This window comes from Zalophus californianus, chromosome 9 (assembly GCF_009762305.2).
Source record: "Zalophus californianus isolate mZalCal1 chromosome 9, mZalCal1.pri.v2, whole genome shotgun sequence".
In the NCBI taxonomy this organism is placed as follows: Eukaryota; Metazoa; Chordata; class Mammalia; order Carnivora; family Otariidae; genus Zalophus; species Zalophus californianus.
In genome coordinates this window covers 126,026,203-126,045,932 of record NC_045603.1, presented here as the reverse complement: position 1 = coordinate 126,045,932, position 19,730 = coordinate 126,026,203, and the positions used below count along the sequence as shown (strand labels likewise).

The 19,730-nt window shown below is 38.8% G+C and overlaps 1 protein-coding gene across 3 annotated transcripts in view; it reads right to left on the bottom strand.

The window, feature by feature from the left end:
- Positions 1-19,730, bottom strand: part of ITGA8 (integrin subunit alpha 8) — a 193,481-nt gene that overhangs the window by 104,384 nt on the left and 69,367 nt on the right. For all 3 annotated transcript variants that reach the window (XM_027594760.2, XM_027594757.2, XM_027594758.2), the window contains 2 exons: positions 10,753-10,958; positions 8,165-8,356 (listed from right to left, as the gene is read on the bottom strand). In XM_027594760.2, the coding sequence (XP_027450561.2) occupies positions 8,165-8,356; positions 10,753-10,958 (398 nt within the window). The remainder of the gene's footprint in view (positions 1-8,164; positions 8,357-10,752; positions 10,959-19,730) is intronic.

The window sequence follows — 19,730 nt, the reverse complement described above, 5'->3', positions numbered from 1 at the left end:
GTACCAGTTTGAGAAGTAGAAATAAACTTTGACTATGAGATTTGAATTTAGTTCATCTAAACTTTAAATCAATTTCAAGGAGCTCAATGTTTGATTATGCATTGTTCCCTTGGTTAAAGCCACCCTTTTATTTCTTCTTATGTGAAGGTTCTTTCTTGCTCAGTTGTTTGCTTACACACACACACACACACACACACACACACAGACACACACACACACACACACAGCACTCATTAAAACAGATAATGAGTCATGTATTTTTCATTTGGTGTAATTGTCTGAGGTGACTTCACGGTATAATCGGGCCTAAAGAAGACAGTGATAATCTTGGCATTCAGCCGATGTATTCCCCCAGTTTTTATTGCCGGCAAGATTTCTGTGCCTCAACAAAACCTGCACTTTGCCTCCTCCACCCTCCAATATCTGGGCTATGCATTTAGCAGATGGTCTTGTTATACAATCATGTTTAACAGGATTAGGCTAGAACATTGAATTGTAGGGATTTCTGACTATCACAGCTGTTTCTTCTCTGAAATGCTTTCACTCAATTAATGTATACAAGATACTCCTCTGGCCAACCCTCATTTTCCAATCAGCACCAACACAGAGACCTGAATACATCCATATTTTAAATAGGAAAAAGAATTTTGGTGCCAGAAATGAATATACTAATGACTCCTATTTTTGTATGGGTACCAATGACAATATGCACGGTAAAAAATTGAAACAAATACTGAGTGTTTAAACTAGATTTAGGAAAATTATTCCAAATATTATTTCTATAATAGAATCTCTATATTTCTATAACAAAATCCCCCCATGTCTCTCCATTCTACCATACTTTTCTCACGTACTGTGGATCAAAATTCCAGAGTCATCCTTAGCATCTCTTCCTTACCCCACCTCCTCTACCCTCCATCACGGCAGGGGTGGGAGGTTGGATGGGGTGAGTGGTGGAACTACATCATAGCAGGGCAATAACCTCCTGATATCAGAAGCCTCTAGGGAGGGTCCAGCAACAGGAATTTTATGAGTGCGTCTCAACCCAACAGAGTCTCAATATCAGTGTTCATCTGGGGTGGGAGAAGCAAATATGGTGTTGTAAATTAAGAATGGGGGCCATGGAAAGCAAAAGAAAATAATGTCAACTAGTGTGCGTAAGAAAAGAATACCTCCAAAATACAGTCTTGCTTTAAAACTTGATTGGAGGGCTGGCATTTTTTAAACTATGTTCTATGTAATCCCATTTTAACTTAAACACATCATCTTATTTCATATTATAGCAACAATGCCATTTTGTCTTTATACCAACTTACTATACCTAATTTCACAGATAAGGAGATTGAAGAGAGATTAGGAAATTGTCTTATGCTTATACAGCTAGGAAACTGTGGAGTCCACTTTGAAACCCATTTTGTCCATCTCCAGAATCCAAGGATGCAGCTTTTCAACACTTTATGTGGCCCAATATGTCTGTGAAGTAAAGTAGCTTTGAGTCTGTTCATGTCAATCAAATGGATTTCCTTTTTGGTTCTAAGCCATTTCACAACATTTTGTAAAAAATCTTTTCCCAACTTAGAAAGTGCAAACACACATAACGCAGTGAGGGAAGTATTGTTAGCTCCATAATATCAGGTAAGGAAATGGAAGCTCAGAGAAATCAAGTAATTTGTCCATTGCCACACAGCCCATCGGTGATGGATGGGAATCTTAACCTGGGCAGTCTGTTCCCAGCCACACTGCTAACTTTAATAGGTTATTTTTACACTGGTTTGATATTTCCCAAAAAGAAGGAGGTGGAGTGTCATCTAACCTTACCCTATAAACTCTCTTGGGGCACACACACATACACAAAAAATACACATGCATACATACACATGTATGTACATGTAAGTGTGAGTGTATGTATGTGTGCATGAGAAATATTAAAAAATAATATTCTAGTGGATATGAACTGTATCTATCTTCTTCTTTTTTAAAGATTTTATTTATTTATTTGAGAGAGAGAATGAGATAGAGATAGAGAGAGAGAGAGAGCACGAGATCCAAGAGGGTCAGAGGGAGAAGCAGACTCCCTGCTGAGCAGGGAGCCCGATGCGGGACTCGATCCCGGGACTCCAGGATCATGACCTGAGCTGAAGGCAGTCGCTTAACCAACTGAGCCACCCAGGCACCCTGTATCTATCTTCTATGCAGTAGATGGCATAGTAGTAATAATTGCTATAATTGCAATAATGTTAGCAGTATAATTGCTCCCATGCCTGCTTTTTGGTAGAATTCTTTTTCCCTAAGACAAGGAAACTAAGTGTCTGGTCCTGCTCAAATACAGAACATCTGTAACTTGCAGAAGAGATCATGCGACAAAGAGTAAATGTAAATCAAACCACCTTTTACATGTCTGTGCTTTTGGTTATTTCAGGTACCAGGTGACCTGATTTCTAGTCAGTCTGGCAGAGGAAACAGCTGTAATTCACAATAAATATACATCAAACATCACAATCTTTTTCTTTCTTCCTGCAAAAGGCAGCTGACTTGTATCAAAAACATGTAAAGAATACTTGCTGCTACCTAACCAATGGGGCAACATACGCACCCCGCCATTAACATACGTAGGTTTCATAGCAGTGTGCCCAGAAGTGGATAGGTGGCAAGCGGTGAAGACCAGGGGAAGCCAACCCAGCTCTGCTTGCAGACACAGCTGCTAAGCACTGGGTACACCTCAAATGAGGTAAAAGTGTTCACCTTAGGAATGGGAAAAATAACCCCCTCAGAAGCCATCACTTGGGTCCTCCCAGTTCTTCAAGTGTGTTCCATTTAATAGCAGCTCCAAAGGGTTTAACTGATTTTAGTGCAGAATTTCAAACTACTGTTCACTTGTACATTTGTCTTTACATGAATTTTGCAGGTGACCACGTAGTTAAAGCGAAGAGTTTGGGGATTTTGTTTCTGGTCTATTTAGAACGGAGGACCTGGAACAGGGCCACTGAGAGCCCACAAATGCCTGTGTCTGAATTTAAAAAGGCGGCCCTGTATGGAGGGAACTCTTTGGCATATGAATCTGCCCTCACTTGCCCCTTGGCTGGGCACAACCTGTACATAATTTGTCACCCTGATCATAATATTAGCTTGGCTTCTGGAAGTTTGCCAGGGCTCGTGGAGGTGTCTGTGTAAGGAGCTACAGAGCTTATATATTTTCCTCAGCTGATTTAATGAAGACCAAATAATTAGAAAATTTCCAGAGGCCAACAATATTTTTCTCACGACATACTTTTAAAAATCATAAGCATAATGTTCAGCAACCATGCTTGAATTTTTTCAGGTGTTATGATACTCCAAAAAAAGTTTTGCTTTTAAAGACTTCAGTGTTAAAACGCTCACACTCTGTTGTAATTATTTAACTGTCTGTCTTTCTCAGTTAGAATGTCCGCTCTGGGAAGGTAGTGATTGTGTATGCCTTGCCACTGACCCCCCAGCACAATGTCTAATATGTAGTAAATACTAATACATATTTTTTGACTGAATGAAGGAATTTCTTACTTATTTTTCTTTTGGACTTTGAAGCAAAAGGAATAAACATAAAAATATCAGTGAACAATCACATCATCATTTTTAATATTTTAATTTTTAAAACAAAATATTTTTCTTCTCAACTATTTTCTTCACTTCTTACTACTATTCTTATTTCGTAGGGCCATTTTGTTTTGTTTTGTTTTGCCAGGGCATCATAGTGGATATTTATTGGGATCCTTGCACAGTCCACAAATCACCTCCTACTTTCTTTGGAGAATGTCACCCTTTACCTCAGAGCCTAAAAGATTCCTTTCCTTAGGATTTGGGACTGAGATAAATTGTAGATAGTCTCTTTGAGTGAGTAAAACTGCAATATGCAAACTCTGGAGTTGAAACACTACTATGTACTCAAAGAAATATGGGCAAGAGAGGGAGGGTGGCAGAGAGAGATAGAGATAGAGAGAGAAAGGGAGAGAGAGGTGACGTGCAAAGAAAAGCAGAGATTGGAGTAAGAGAGAGACAGAAAAGAAGCCCTACCCTGACAATCTTGGATCCCAGTTAGTCCCTTCCAGAGGCCTGGCAGAATTCCTGTCATTAGGTTCCCTTGAGATATTCCAAGAGCTTTAATATAAATCTCTCCCTTTATGGCTTAAGCCAGGTTAAGGTAGGTTAATTCCTAACAAATGCGATAATATATTTTAAATGAAAGTCAGTGAGGCATCATTTTAAATGCACAGATAACTTCCAGGAAATGTAGAGCAGTGCATGAAAACTTAAATATTTTAAATGGGCCTTCCTTAATTTTTCCAGATGGGGCCAGAGCACGTATTGTACCCAAGCATCCCAATGGCAGTAACCACACAGAGGCAACCTGGAGAAAAGCCCCTCGGGCTAGTTTGACAGCCTTCTAAATAATAAATGGAATGCCAGAGCTTAGCTAACAGGTGCTTGCCAAAAGAGCACACCGCACATCCGGCTACCGTAGGCATGGGAACTGAGCACAAAGATTCTAGAGCCGTGTTTCTCAAAATAGGGTTTTGGGTAAGAACATAAAGCCTTGCAGCCCATCTCAGTCTCCATAAGTCAAACTATCTGAAGGGATGCCATGCATTCAGCCTGTGATAATAGGCTCAATGGGTGACCGGTACACACAGTGCTTCAGAGCTTACCACTCAGGGTGTAATGTGGAGCCCAGTAGCAGGGAAAAAACTTGGGAACTGATTGGAAAGGGGAACCTTTCCCACTCCCTTGACCTACTGAATTAGGATATGTGCTCGAATGACATGCCCAGTCAATTCTATGTCCATTAAAGGGGGAACATGTTCTAGATCATTTGTTCTCAGCTGGGTTGTGCACTGGAATCATCCAGGTTACTTAACTATGATACTCTGGTCTGGGTTCTACCACCCAGAGATTCTGACTTTAGAGAGTCTGATTCTGAGTTTGGAGTGTGACCCGAGCAGGTGCATTATTTAAAGTTCCCCAGGTGATTCTGATGTGCAGCCGAGATTGAGAAGCTCTGCTTACTGAGGATGACTAGATATATCCTAGAAGAAAGCCAACTTGTTAAATGGATTCTGAACCTCCTAGGAGGCACAATGATCTGAAAGCAATTTTGATTTGGAAGAGCAGGACCCCAGAGAGAAAGAAAACTAATTCTTTTTAAGTTCCAGGAAGAATTGGTTTGGAAAAATCACAAGACAGACCATGGGGGACTAGGACATAGAGTTTATAAAATGAATTATAGAGTTTGGAAAGCAGGCCACCCAATAACCTTTGCGGGGGGGGGGGGGAGACTGCTGTTGCCCAGGCAAAACCCAAGAATGTTTTCTTAGGGCTGGAGTGATAAAATGTCCCAGTGGAAAATCAGCAATGGCTCAAGGAATAATCTAGGGGGATAAAAACCATTTCAGAGACCTGAGAACCCAACCTGCAAGTGTCTAACGCCTAACCATGGCATAGAAGCACATGCTGAGAGGGGACCGGAAGAGGCCAAAATAGCATGAGGATCCAGGACACATGGAACTTTTGCCAGTGGCCACTACACAGGCCATTGGATTAACCACAGAAGCTCGAGCAACACATCGAAGACCAGGAGAGACTGGGTTATCCTCCAGGCAGAAACTAATAAAAACAGATGACACATTGGGCTGCATGCCCCTCTGTCAATCCCAGGACAACAGGCATGCCCTACGCTACTCATTCCTTGAAAGGGAGAGGAAGGAGAGTCCTGAATCTAAATGAACATTTACTCAACTGAGATTAAGTCTGAATCTGGAAGTGACTATGACATTAAGGTTTTCCTCTTCAGGGAAATGGAGGGTTGAGACAAGCCAAGTGGAATTTTTTAATAGAATAATGAGGAAAGTTACATGTCTAGTTCCTGAATTATGCCTGTGAACTTCAAATCCACAGTTCCAGTGAATGGAATGTAGTTACCCGTCCATCAGGTGGTTTTCCTCTGCATAGGTCCCTGGGGACTTGGTGTCACTACAAAGAGGCTTCTTTGAGTGGCATTCTTTTGCAAGAAGACGAGGATCAAGGAAAATGTTATAGGATCATGAATCACCAGACATCTCTATTTCCATTTGAGAGGCAGAACCGGAACCAGAACCCAAGTTTACTAAGATGTCCAGACGAACACCGAACGCCTCAAGACAACCTTGAGGAATAAGAATTCAGTCAGTGGCATTATTGGTCCTGCCTTAGTAAAGATCATTCACTTTACAGACAGATGGATAGACTGCATGAACTTCATTGGTTAGTATAAACTGCATCAGCCTCAGTAGATAAAGTTAACGAATGGCCTCAAATGACTTTTTACTGATTGTTAAGAAGGGATAAAAGAAGACATAAGTAAGAGGCGACTAATGACCAACATTTACCTACTTTAGCTTTTCTCTTCCCTGTCCTATGCTGGCTCACTTCCTCCTCCATCCAGCCCCAGAAGGAATATTCCTTGAGAGAAAAGTTCTTTCACGTTTCTCTCCTTCCTGGCTTTTATTTAGGAGACTTCGAAAGAAGTTGATGAACTGCCTGTGTGATCGATACATCCCTTATCTCCCTTACCTGGGGGAAGGTCCCGCCATCCTGTCTGTCAAGCTCCCTGGTACTAAGGTGAGAATATGACAAGCCTAATGACTGGCAGTAATTTTCCAAAATAACTGTTTACCTAAAGTTAGAACCCAAGAATTAAATTTCATGAATCATCCTAATGTATTTTGGAAAGGAATCACATAGGGAGGATTATTTAACATAGAATATATTATGAATGACCCCCCCCAAAAAAACCCCACTAACCTCATTGATTGGACTAGTATAATATAACCTAAGAAAATAAACTTAACTAGATGTTCTTGAAAATGTGGAAGGTATTTGCCTATAATTATAATACTAAATCTGCTTTGAGCCCACTACAACATCTATGTTAGTGCCATAAAAGACTTCTGGCAAATTTATGAGAATATGTGGCAGTATCCTTTTTGCCTAATCCCAGAGGGGAAGAGAAAGTGGAAGGATGAAATTAGTGATGTATATTTAGGCCGTCAGTTTATTGGAATGTTGCCCCAAACCAGAAAAAAAACTCTTCATACGGAAAATACCCAGTTAAGGGAAGGGTGGTAGAAAGAGACAAGGTTTTAATAAATATTTAAAGCTGTCAGTTAACTAATAGTGATTTCTAAGTGTTTATTGAAACCATCTTAAAATAACTAACATAAAAGTGAAAATTGAACCATAAAACCAAGAAGTCTGCTCTCTGCTAAAACCCCTGGGATTACTGAAACGATCCTTTAAGACAAATTGTATTTTCCTACACCACACATAAAACATGAATTATCTCACTGTATTGTCTAATTTCCATGAGACCTCAATATGAATTAAGTAATCAAAAAGAGTTTACAGTCTTTATTATGAACCAGTTCTTCTTGTTTCACTTTGAAATATTCAATCTATTTTGAAAAAAACCCCAAAGTGTGGCAAGAAAATATTTATACTCCAAAAAACATGAGCTTTAGGACTAAAATGTTGAAGTTCATGAGTTAACTTACAGGAACTATGAGCTCGAGAGAGAATGACAGGGTTAAAATAAATTGTTCTAGCTCGCTCTGAGGCAAGTTGTCTTTATCAGTGGAGAACAACTCACTGAGGGGTTTCAAATAACTTTGGTTGCAAAGTTGACAAGTCATATGTCCAATGTGGCTTTTCAAAAGCCATCTTGCCTTTCTAACATCGTCTCCTGGTAGGAAAGGGAGGGGTTATTTTATCTGCCTTTATTTTCTTAAAAGATTTTATTTATTTATTTGACAGAGAGATAGAGCCAGAGAGCACACGCAGGCGAGGGGCAGAGGGAGAGGGAGAAGCAGGCCGCCCGCCGAGCAGGGAGCCCGAGGTGGGGCTCGATCCCAGGACCATGGGATCGTGACCTGAGCTGAAGGCAGACGCTTAACTGACTGAGCCACCCAGGCATCCCTTTATCTGCCTTTAAATGCTCATGAAAGTCACTCAGGAATCATGCAAAAGAGCCCCGGGCCGTCCACAGTTAAGCTGGGCCTTCGCCTTCATGAGGGAAAAGCTTACATGTGATGCGCCGTCCTGAGAATGGGCTTCTTTCTAGGAAGTGGGCTCTCTGGTGGGAGAGGAAAGAAACCCTTACCTGGGTAATCATTCTTGTCTATGTCTGAGTCTCCTCTTAGAGTAAAGCCGAAGCCCGAAGGGATGGTCTGTGAGGCCCACACTCCCTGCAGAGTTTGGGAAGGCTTGGTGTTTAAGCCATCCTTGTTCCCATTGTAAATGAGCACTTTGCCTCTTTGATCCTTGCCTGCAAAGGGTGCTCCGATGGCAATGTCTGCAAATGGGGACACATGAACATATTTTTTAAGGAAAGAAGAAGGTTTTAGAGATAGAATTAAGTGCAGTCAAAGAGCAGTAAACTATAATCCAAAGGGCTCATTCAGTTTTCCAGGAAAATTTTGTAATACTGCAGCAACCATAAATTATTTGTTGGCTTTTATCCATCCAGCAAATATTTATCGAGTGACCACTGTGTGTTGGATGCAGTGGGTATGACAGCAAACCAGATGCCGCTTTTAGAAAGTTTATGTTCTAGTGCAGGTAGTAGACAATTTGAATAGAGAGACAATCAAGAAAAGATGGAGACAAACCACGAGAGATTATGGACTCTGAGAAACAAACTGAGGGTTCCAGAGGGGAGGGGGTGGGGGGATGGGCTAGCCTGGTGATGAGTATTAAAGAGGGCATGTTCTGCATGGAGCACTGGGTGTTGTGCACAAACAATCATGGAACACTACATCAAAAACTAATGATGTAATAATTATGGTGATTAACATAACAGAATAAAATAAAAAAAGATGGAAAGTGACATATTCTATGCAGAAGAATCAAAAATATTAATGTAATGGAGAATGGTGGTTATTTCTAGATTCGGTGATTGGACAGGGTGTTGCTAAGGCTCGTGCTGAAAGTGAAAGCTGGGGACAAAATGGAACCAACTGTGTGAAATCAGAGGGAAGAGCACTCCAGGCAGAAAGAACTGGTGTGCCAAGGTCTAAAGGTTGAAAAAGCTGGGCCCATTGGAGGAGCAGGGAGAGCATGGTCTACACGGGAATTTAGCGAGCAACAGGGAGGGCTGGGTCACATCACTAGGCTGGATAAAACAGGAGGCACCTTTGCAAGGTACTTATGAGTTTCTTGTCAAAAGAAATAAACAATCTCTTGTACAAAGATTATATAATGTAATGATTACATTGTCCCGTGAGGGAGGCAGGATGCATTTTACAGTAGAGGACATTGGGGAACCTAGAAAGAACACTATCACCTGACTCCCACGGTAAATAGAGCACTCAATGAAAAGTAACTTCCACACATTGTGTTCTTCAGGATTGTTCTAAACAATACACAGAAAGACTGAGTTTTACATAAAAAAGAGCACCAAGAACACAATAACATAATAGCTCACGCCAGTGGATGACGGTTATGTGTCCTCACTTTGTCGTTTATTTCTCTTTGCTCCTAAGTAAGTCTGATAAGACTAAGTAAATCATGAATTGACTTTACTACATAATGAGGATCATAATTCCAGTTTCATTTAACAGGTAACGATAGATATCCCAAATCTCAGATCATGGTGGAAATTAAAGATATCATCATGTGACAGGTGCAAAGGGGCCCTTCCTTCACCTCCTCTAAGTCAGTCCACATCTGTCTCATGTTTCCTCCCAGTTTGGAATTATTTTGCCCACTTTATACTCAAAAACAGTGAGGCTCAGAGAGGCAGAACCCCCTTAATGTCATTAAAAATGTTTCTCTTAGCTTTCAAAAATATCATGAAGGGTTTGAGAAAAAAGACAAATAGAGGAAAACATGGTGGAAAAGATGGCTTGATAGATAATTTAGCATTATTTATTTCGCTTGGTGCTCAGCGATAGGGCAGTTTCTGAAAGCAGCGTATCAGTTAAAGATGAACTTGTCTCTTTTTTATTATTTTCCTGGAACCATGAACTTTCAATATACATTTATATTTTATAGCACTTTAAAAATTACTAACCATACATTTCTGGGATGTCTTTTTTTCAAAGAAAACATAAAAATGCCAAAGGCCCTAATGAATACTGATCTGATGCAAACACTCCCAAGCCTATTTTATTGGAGCAAATTCCTGTTATTCCCTTGAACTTTAAGAAACCCACTATACCTTGCTTCTTGATTTAAAGGTCCTGAACATGTAAGCAAAACTTTGTGTGAGCTTGCATGTTTTTCTGAGAAGGTACTTGCAAGGCATTCACAAATTCTTAGCTTAAAGAATCATAATCCTAAACTAAGAATTTAACACTACTTTACTGCAAACATTGAAATTGCCCTCAAGCTCAGGTTTACAGACCAATTAAAATTCAGCATAACCTATACATAGTCCATGTGGGTTAATCACAAGGCAATATACTTGTCCATACATCGACATGTATTTATTTGTCTTGACTCTGTACATAACAGAAGGTTCTCTAGTTTTCTTTGAGTCATTAAATCCAAATATCACTTTAAAAAACAATTGCTGCCTTTATTAAGAGCTGCATATATAAACTTTAAACTGCCTTGAGGTTTTTGATACTTCATTAAAAACCAATAATAGTAACCATAACACACACACCACTTTGTCATTGTTTCCTTTGTGTACCGGTAACATGAATTATGACAAAAAAACAATTTCCATGTATTGGTGTCAATTACCATTGTATCCATCTTGGTTCAGGTCTCCTAAGTGTGCCACAGCACTACCGAATCTCCCGAAAACCTCGGTGCCTGCAAGGATCTGCGGGTCCCTGAAGACAAGCGCGCTCACTTGCAAATACAGGTAAACTTGCCCTACTTCTCTAGGGCTGCTCTCAAATTCACGTTCCATAAAGAGAGGTGCCCCAATCAATACGTCATCCATTCTGTACAGAACAAAGAGAGAGGTCAGAGCACTGACAGACCTGAGATTCTTTGGGGTACACTTTTAATCAACTAGATTAGTATATTTCTTTGGTATTTTTCCTTTCCCAGGAAAATGAGTATTTTACAATCATCGTATTTCTTTCTTTGCTGTCTCTGGGATAGAATGTTGTAAGAACATTGTAAGTTCATTGTTACACTGAACTTTTTTTTTATAAAAAAAGATTTATTTATTTGAGAGAGAGAGAGTGTGTGTGCAAGTGGGAGGAGGGGCAGAGGGAGAGGAGAAGCGGACTCCACACTGAGTGGGGAGCCTGACATGGGGCTCGATCTCACCATGAGATCATGACCAGAGCCAAAACCAAGAGCTGGATGCCTAACTGGCTGAGCCACCTGGGTGCCCGTACACTGAACTTTTAAACTATGTTACAATGACTACTTTAAGAAAACCAGATACTTCACCATTTTCAAAAGCTTCTTAGTGCATTTCCGGAAAATGTAGTTATACAAGTAAAACATATCAAAAAAGATCTAAAAAAGGTTTTTCTCAAAGTGGATTAGAGTTTGTCTACAACAATAGAACTATACCCTTAAATTATGAAGTTTTCTTGCAGGAATAAGGTTTAAAATAAATTTTGCCTCCTTCCGTCCTCTTGTTACCTTCATTTAAATAAAACAGAGGCCAGAGAGGGTTGTGGGACTGCCTAGAAATATAGAAAGTAAATTTTCCTCCCAAATAAGACTTGATAGTTATTCTTTATAAATGTAGATATTATAGCGGGAAACTAGTAGACAATTTTTAAGGTTGAAAAAATTCAAGAAACAAATGCCTATGCAAGTTATTTAGAGATAAATTATAACTACCAGGAGAACAAAATCCAAGGGGGCAAAGATGTTTCCTTCCCAGAGCCAATGGGCACGAAGAGGAATAGAACAGAGCCTTCTAAGCTATTTGAGTTCTTTAAAAACATATGCGTGTATCATTTTTACTTTAGAAATTTTGGAAAAAGTCACATCAACCAAAATTCATAATTTAATTGATCGATACTAATGACCTCTGCAGACACCCCTTTCTTGGGAGATGCAACAATCTGAAGGGTGACCTCACGCATAAATAGAAATCTGCACTTGACTTTTATGCCTATATAGATTAGGTAACATGCAGAAACTTGCCAACTAAACTAAAAATATTACCATTCATCTAAAAGGGCACTGAGGTGGGACAGTTACTGAGAACACAAAACCTCCTTTAAGGTCTGAGACAACTGCAAGACGCTCCAACAACACTCTGACCTGCCTCTCTCTCCAACTTCTTGCCTTCCCTGTGGTCTCCATTTCCCTGTATGATTCAAGAGATATTCTGTGTAACAGCTGTATTTAAGATACTGTGATAAGTGAGTCAAGGGATATTATGACTATTAGGTCAATCCTGTTCCTAAGGAACGTACAAGAGAGGTCAAATTGCTACTCATTTACCTACAGACAAGGCAGGGTGAAAAAAAGCATATGAATAATCCAAAATGAATCCTAGAGATCCCAGACAGGAGAGAGAGCTGGAACTTTGAGAGAGTTAGGGAAGGCTCTTGGAGGAGATGGCATTGCACCTGGGTGGGATTCTGACAGGTGGTTCTGGAGGCAGGCTTGCCAGGTGGCAGGGTTCTGAGCCCAAAGCAAGTGTCTCTGAGTGGAGTCAGGGCCAGTGAGTGGTCCAGGTGAGCTCCATGCTAGAGGGATGCCAATGATTTTAATTGGAAAAACAAACCATGCAAAGAATTCTTAAAACTTAATAATATGAAATAGCAATAATAGTAATAATACATTACAGTAACATATAAAACGTGATACCATTATATATTACATAACATATATTATCATTGTTATACATAATCAATGTTAAATATATATAATATATGATAGGAGCAATAAGAAACAACCCAATTAAAAACTGGGCAAAGATTTGAACAGACACCTCATCAGAGAAGATTTACGGATAGCAAATAAGCATATAAAAAGATTCTCAATATCATATGTCATTAGGGAATTGGAAATTGAAATGAGATATTGCTAAAAATCTATTGGAATGGCTGGTATACAAAATGCTGACAGCACCAAATGCTGGCAAGGATGTGGAGCCACAGGAACTCTCATTCACTGCTGGTGAGGAGGCAAAATGGTCCAGTCGCTTGGGAAGATGGTATGGGAGTTTCTTACAAAACTAAACACAGGTTCACCATATGAGACCATAATCACACTCCTAGGTAGTCACACAAATGAGTTGAAAACTTATGTCCACACAAAAACTTGCAATTGCCAAAAACTGGAAGCAACCGAGATATCCTTCAGTAGATGAATGGATAAATAAACTGTGCCACATTATATAACAGAATATTACTCAGCAATAAAAAGAAATGAACAAATAAGCCACAAAATGACAGGGAGGAACTTTAAACCCCTTTTTGCTAAGTGACAGAAGCTAGTCTTAAAAGGCTACATACTGAAGGATTCCAAGTTTATAACGTTCTGGAAAAGACAAAACTAAAAAGATCAGTAGTTGGAGGGAATGAGGGGAGGGGAGAGAGATGAATAGATGGAGCACAGGATGTTTTTAGGGCAATGAAGATATTCTGCATGATACTGTACATGGATTTACCTGACATTATGCATTTGGAAAAAACCCACAGAATGTGTAAAAGGAAGAGTGGACCATAATGTAAGCTGTGCACTTTTGTTAATAATGTATCAATATGGGTGGATCGATTATAACAAATGTACCACACCAACTCAAGATGGTAGTAATAGTAGAAACCGATGGTGGAGGGGCGGGGGAGGGAATATATGTGAACTCTCTAATTCCTGCTCAAGTTTTCCATAAACCCAAACTGCTCTAAAAAAATACAGCCTACAAAAAAAATAAAGATAACTGGAAAAGTAAGTTGAGTCCAGACGTATGAGAAAAGCAGGAGTTTTGACCTTATACTGATTTAGATTTAAAATCCGGCTCTTTTAGTAACCAGTTGTGTCCTATTGAACAAGTTAACATTACCGAAAAAATGTCACTTAACCAACTTAGCCACCCAGGCGCCCCGGAAAAAAATGTGAATGTAGAAATAGGCTACTTCATTGGATACATCACTGAAGATCTCCCTTGGTCTCTGTCTTCAGCTCTGTCTCTCTTTGTGTGTTTCTCTTTCCAAATGTGCACGCACACGCATACACACAGGTCATACTACAGCATTTAATACATGATAGGTATTATGAAGGCACTGGCCCAGGTGTTGAAGGGAATACACAATATTTTTACATCACAGCAATGTAAGCAGAAAGAGCTCCTGTTAAAAAAGCAAAATGTATCCCCGTTCTCCCTCTCCTACCTTGTAGGAACCAGAAACATGGTGAAATGTGACTTTGGGATCATCTGGGGCTGCTAGCTACTTCTAATAGCCTCTTACTTGTCTCCCACAGCAGGAGACCTAACACATGGTTTCTAGCTAGAAACACTTGAAGTGTTGCTTGGCCAACTTGTAAGAAGGAAAGGGTGGTTATAGAAAGACTTGAGGAGCAGTTATTTTTTTTTTTTCTGTTCTTTTTTAAAAATTTTATTTTAATTCCAATATTGGTAACATACAGTGCTATATTAGTTTCAGGTGTACAATATAGTGATTCAACATTTCTATCCACCACCTGGGCTCATCATGACAAGTGCATTCCTGGAGGTGGGTAGAGGGCTGGGAAAAGAGGAATGGCCATTATTTTGATCTCAAATTCCAGAACCTAAGTTATTGCTCTGCTTAGGCAAAACATTTTCTTAAAAATCTTACAAGTAACTTGATGAAGCTTGCCATCCTGCTGTGCTCCAGGACCAGAGGAGAGCAAGGATTCGAGTTATTTACGCCCTTGGCCTTCCCCTCGCAGGAACCCGGTTGCCTCCCCTTCTGTTATAATTATTGCCAGTGTGAAGAGGCATTTGTTAAACACCTAATTGTGTGTGTTGCTGCCTTGTACTTCAAAGATGTCTGAAATCGCTGGTCTCTACTGTAGAGATGGAATGGGGCCATTTTCTCCTTCTATAAAGAAGGAACAAGCTGTATAATTGGTCCCTGAGGGTGCAAACATGATTCAGGACTGACATGGTTTGCTCTCTACATTTCTCACTGCCAACACCGAGTTCTAGAAATGGAAAATTACTCGACCCATCATTGTGAGAGCCTAGCACGTCCATGGAACTTTTGGATTCCTGGAGGATTATGACAGCATTGATTTATTTTGTTAGAAATATATTTCCCCAGATATTTAAGTGTAAGTCTTCTAAAATGTTCTAAATGCCATAAAAACAGCAAAAGACATTTGTTTCTCATTTATAACTGTGTTTCCCATAAGGTTGAAAGACAATAACTGTCTTGGATTTAATTGGTACAATGTGCCTTATAGAATACTTTGCACTTAGTGTCAATATTATTTTATTATAGCAATACTACTTAAGAGCCACAATATATATTATTGTTTAGGCTGGTGTTTTTAAATCTTGGTTTGCGACACATTAGTGGATTGTGAAATCAATTCAGTGGGTCTTGACAAGCAATTTTAAAAAATGAAATAGAAAAGAACAGAAAATAGAATGAATACATTATGTGAGGGTAAATATTGTTCCATGAAACTTTTGTTTCAGTTCTGTGTGTGTGTGCCAGGTTGCAATGTCAAATGTATTTCTTATTATGGACGACAAGCAAAAAAAAAAAAAAAAATCCCTGAAAAACCATTGCAGTAGGCTATGTGTGCTATTGTACTGTTTCAAAATTAGTTTGCCAAATCCTGGTTTTGAATGTGCCCAATCCAAGTTTAAAGTTTTTAAAATATTTTATTAGTAAAGGTATTTTTCATTGACTTTCTGATATATAGTTGTGTAATAGGTTGGGTACCATTGTAAGAGAATATTATATATATATATGTATATATATATATATATATATATATATACATATATATACACACACACACACACACACACACACACATATCACCCAGCCTGTATGGTTTTGTAATGTCAAAAAATTAATGATGAAGAAATATTATTATTATTAATGATGAGGTTTTCAGTAAAATCCATCCTTTCTGTTTGGGTCATGGCAGTTTGGATAAGATCTGAGTTATTATATAAAGGCACTTCAACAAAGGATATATACACTAAGTTTCATTTTATCCAAAATGTCTAATATTTAATCACAATTTTCTTTAAAATCTTTGGGTAACATACACACAGGTTTTATGTCTCTTTTTATGTTTAAATCTGCCCTGATAATATAATATAATGCAAGGCTCAATTTCTCTTCCTTCCCATTTTGTTTGAGACAGAAACATTATATTTTCCTGAAAAGCAAAGTATAAATAGTGATAAAGAATGAAAGAGAAAGAGAGGACCCTGCAATAAGAATATTCAATATGGAGCATCTAGATTCAAGTTTTCTGAGTCAAATGGTGTTAATGTGTTGGTTTAACATATAAACTTTTCTATATTTCTTTTTTCCCAGTAGTAGATACTGCATGCTAATGCTCATAATTAATTTTTGGAACATGGTTATTTATTAACAGAATGCAGATTAGCAGACTTTATACTAGAGTTGATATCTTATCAGCTGAATTTTTTATGGTGGACAAGAACTAGCATAGCTGATCATTTACATTACAGAAATCAATTTCAATTTACAACTTCTTTCTGTTTTAGTTTTCTGGATTTTCTACTTATTTCAATCATAATAGTAAAACCTGTCTGAGAGAATACATACTTAGGCTAAATCTGGGGCAAAAACATAATTACCCAAAGCTGATTCCTTTCAAATAAATTTTCTCTAAAATGTTCTCAAGTTAACAAACTGCTAAAATTCTCTTGAAATTTATCTCCTTTGGGCCCTGCAGAGGCAAAAAACCAATCCAATCAATTAAATTGTAATCCTGTGAGTTTCTGAAATAGTATAAATACTGTAAGTTTCAAAAGCCATAAGAAAAAACCCTAATTTGCTTGCTTAGGCTCAAGATGAAAAATTCCATCTCCCTTTGTTAAGTTTGTCCAGAAATTCCTAACAGTTTACATTGGCAGAGTTTATAGCTCTGGCTATCTTAAGATAACTAAACCAAAGTTAATTTCACCAGCTTGTTTATATTTTCAAAACAGTCATAAGCTTGACAGTATCAACCACCAACCAGCACAGACACCACCATTTGGTCTTAACTTTTGAAGTCACTCACAATACCTAGAGATCTTTTTAAATTAAAAAAAATATTGGGAAAGTCCACCAATTTACTAATTTGGTCAACATTACTTAATGACATTGTCTTTTCTCCCTCCCCACCCCACCTCCTGTGTCGAGATTTTGGAGCATTTGCAGGGACCTTGCTTTTGTTGCACAGTGGGTAGAGAAAATGTCAAATACTGTCAAAGAATGGTCACTGGGTAACCTCATGCACAAAAGTACTTAATTATCTCTTGGCCAGAGAAGGGAAAGTCTGGTTTAATCCCACAGAATATGTGGAGTCCTAACTTCTGAACAATGACCAATCAACTATGCAAGTGATATTCTTTTTTTTAAAAAGATTTTATTTATTTACTTGACAGAGAGAGAGAGAGATAGTGAGAGCAGGAACACAAGCAGGGGGCTTGGGGATGGAGAAACAGGCTTCTTGCTGAGTAGAGAGCCCTACGTGGGGCTCGATCCCAGGTTCCTGGGATCATGACCTGAGCTGAAGGCAGACGCTTAACCAACTGAGCGACCCAGGCACCCCTGTCAAGTGATATTCTTAATCCTATTCTGAGTCATTGCATAGCATCCACTCAGATCCAAGGTTTAGAAGATGGAGACCTTAAAAAAAAAGGCTATTGAAAAATTAGAAATTTGGGTAAAAAAATGGGAATTAAATCTCAGTTTTAATACTGAACTCTACTGGTGATTAATGCTCACTGATGATTCCTTGATCACTGATAAATGCTGGGAAAGTTAAAAGGGTTTTGTGAATTTAAAAAAATATATAGGAGTTATAGACTATAAAATTATATATAAATCATTACTACTGACTCAGTAAAATGCAGCAGACTAGTATAGCTATTTTTAATATAATCATACAGACTGATTTTTCTTACATGCCATGACACTAAAAACTATAACTGAATTTTGTCTCATGAATCAGTTGTTGTTAGACAATCTTATTAAAGTTCTTTGGGTGAAAATAACTCTGAAATTATGATTTTATATTTTTATAAAGTGGAAGTATGACCTTGCTTATAAAAATAATGGAAATTAATAAAACACACATTAATAAACAGGAATGTAGATTCTTACCAAAAAATAAGAGTAAAACACTGAAACATGGGGCGCCTGGGTGGCTCAGTGGGTTAAGCGGCTGCCTTCGGCTCAGGTCATGATCCCAGGGTCCTGGGATCGAGCCCCGCATTGGGCTCCCTGCTCCGTGGGGGGCCTGCTTCTCCCTCTCCCTCTGTCTGCAGCTCTGCCTACTTGTGCTCTCTATCTCTGTTAAATAAATAAATAAAAATCTTAAAAAAAAACCCCACAGAAACACACACATTTATAATCTGAAACCGTCAAATTCACAGAAGCAGAGAATAGAACTGTGGTTACCAGAGGTGGTGAGGTGGGGCAGAGAGGAGATGTTGGTCAAACGGTACAAAGTTGCAGTAATGTAGGATGTATAAGTTCTAAAGATCTAGTGTACAGCATGGTGACTACAGTTAATAACACTGTACTGGATCCTAGAAAGGTGCTAAGAGAGTAGCTCTCTGGTGTTACCACCACCACACACACACACACACACACACACACACACACACACACACACACAGTAGACATGGTGACTATGTAATGGATGGATTGCACAGCTGGATGAAGAGAGATGGATCCTATAGATGGATATGTTAATTAACTTGAACACAGTGATCACTGCACTGTGCACATGTGTATCAAAACATCATGTTGTACACCTTAAACATAATATTTATCTAAAAAAGTAAAAAAGGTCATGGATTGTTTCAGTGACAAATACACTAATTTCTCAGCTTTTTAAAAGTAAGTGAGAGGCATGCCATTTTACTCACTTATTACATTGAAAATTCCTAATTCTTATAGATTATAAGTCCTTGGACATGGAAATTCTATATATTTTTCCTACCAGCTATTTTATAGAGCTTAGTATAGAGTTCTCTGTAGCTAGCGAAAAAAATACTGTTGGGTAAGTCAGCAGAAGGTCTGGGATCTAATCAAGACCTTTGCCTAATTAGTGTGTAATCTTGGGCAAGTCGCTGAGCTTTTGTGTCTCAGTTTCTTCGCGGGTGAATTTTAGATAGCGTCACTGGATTGTAGTTTGGGTCATCCTACGTTATTAGACACAGATTACACGTGAAGTCACTTTGAGAGAGGAAAGAACATTGCCTGCTAATCATGCCTGACAAAATTTTGTTGCTTAACGCGATGCTAGGTTTTTCAATAGTTTCAGTGGAGAATAGAGGTTTTTGCATTTGAAAGGACTAAGAATTTGGGGAGACCGCATATATAATATCCAGGAAAACTTTATTTGAGACAAGGATTCATGTCTCCTGTAAATCCCATGCAATCTTCGGATCTCTGCTAGAAATCTTGTCAGAAGTTAGAATGACAAAAGCACTCCTTCCCAAAATGAGAACACATGTGTTCTGACTTGGGCTTGAGAAAAGTCATTGGCACACGCATGATTTGCTGCCTTTCTTTTCTGATTCTGCTAAGATTTCTGAGGGA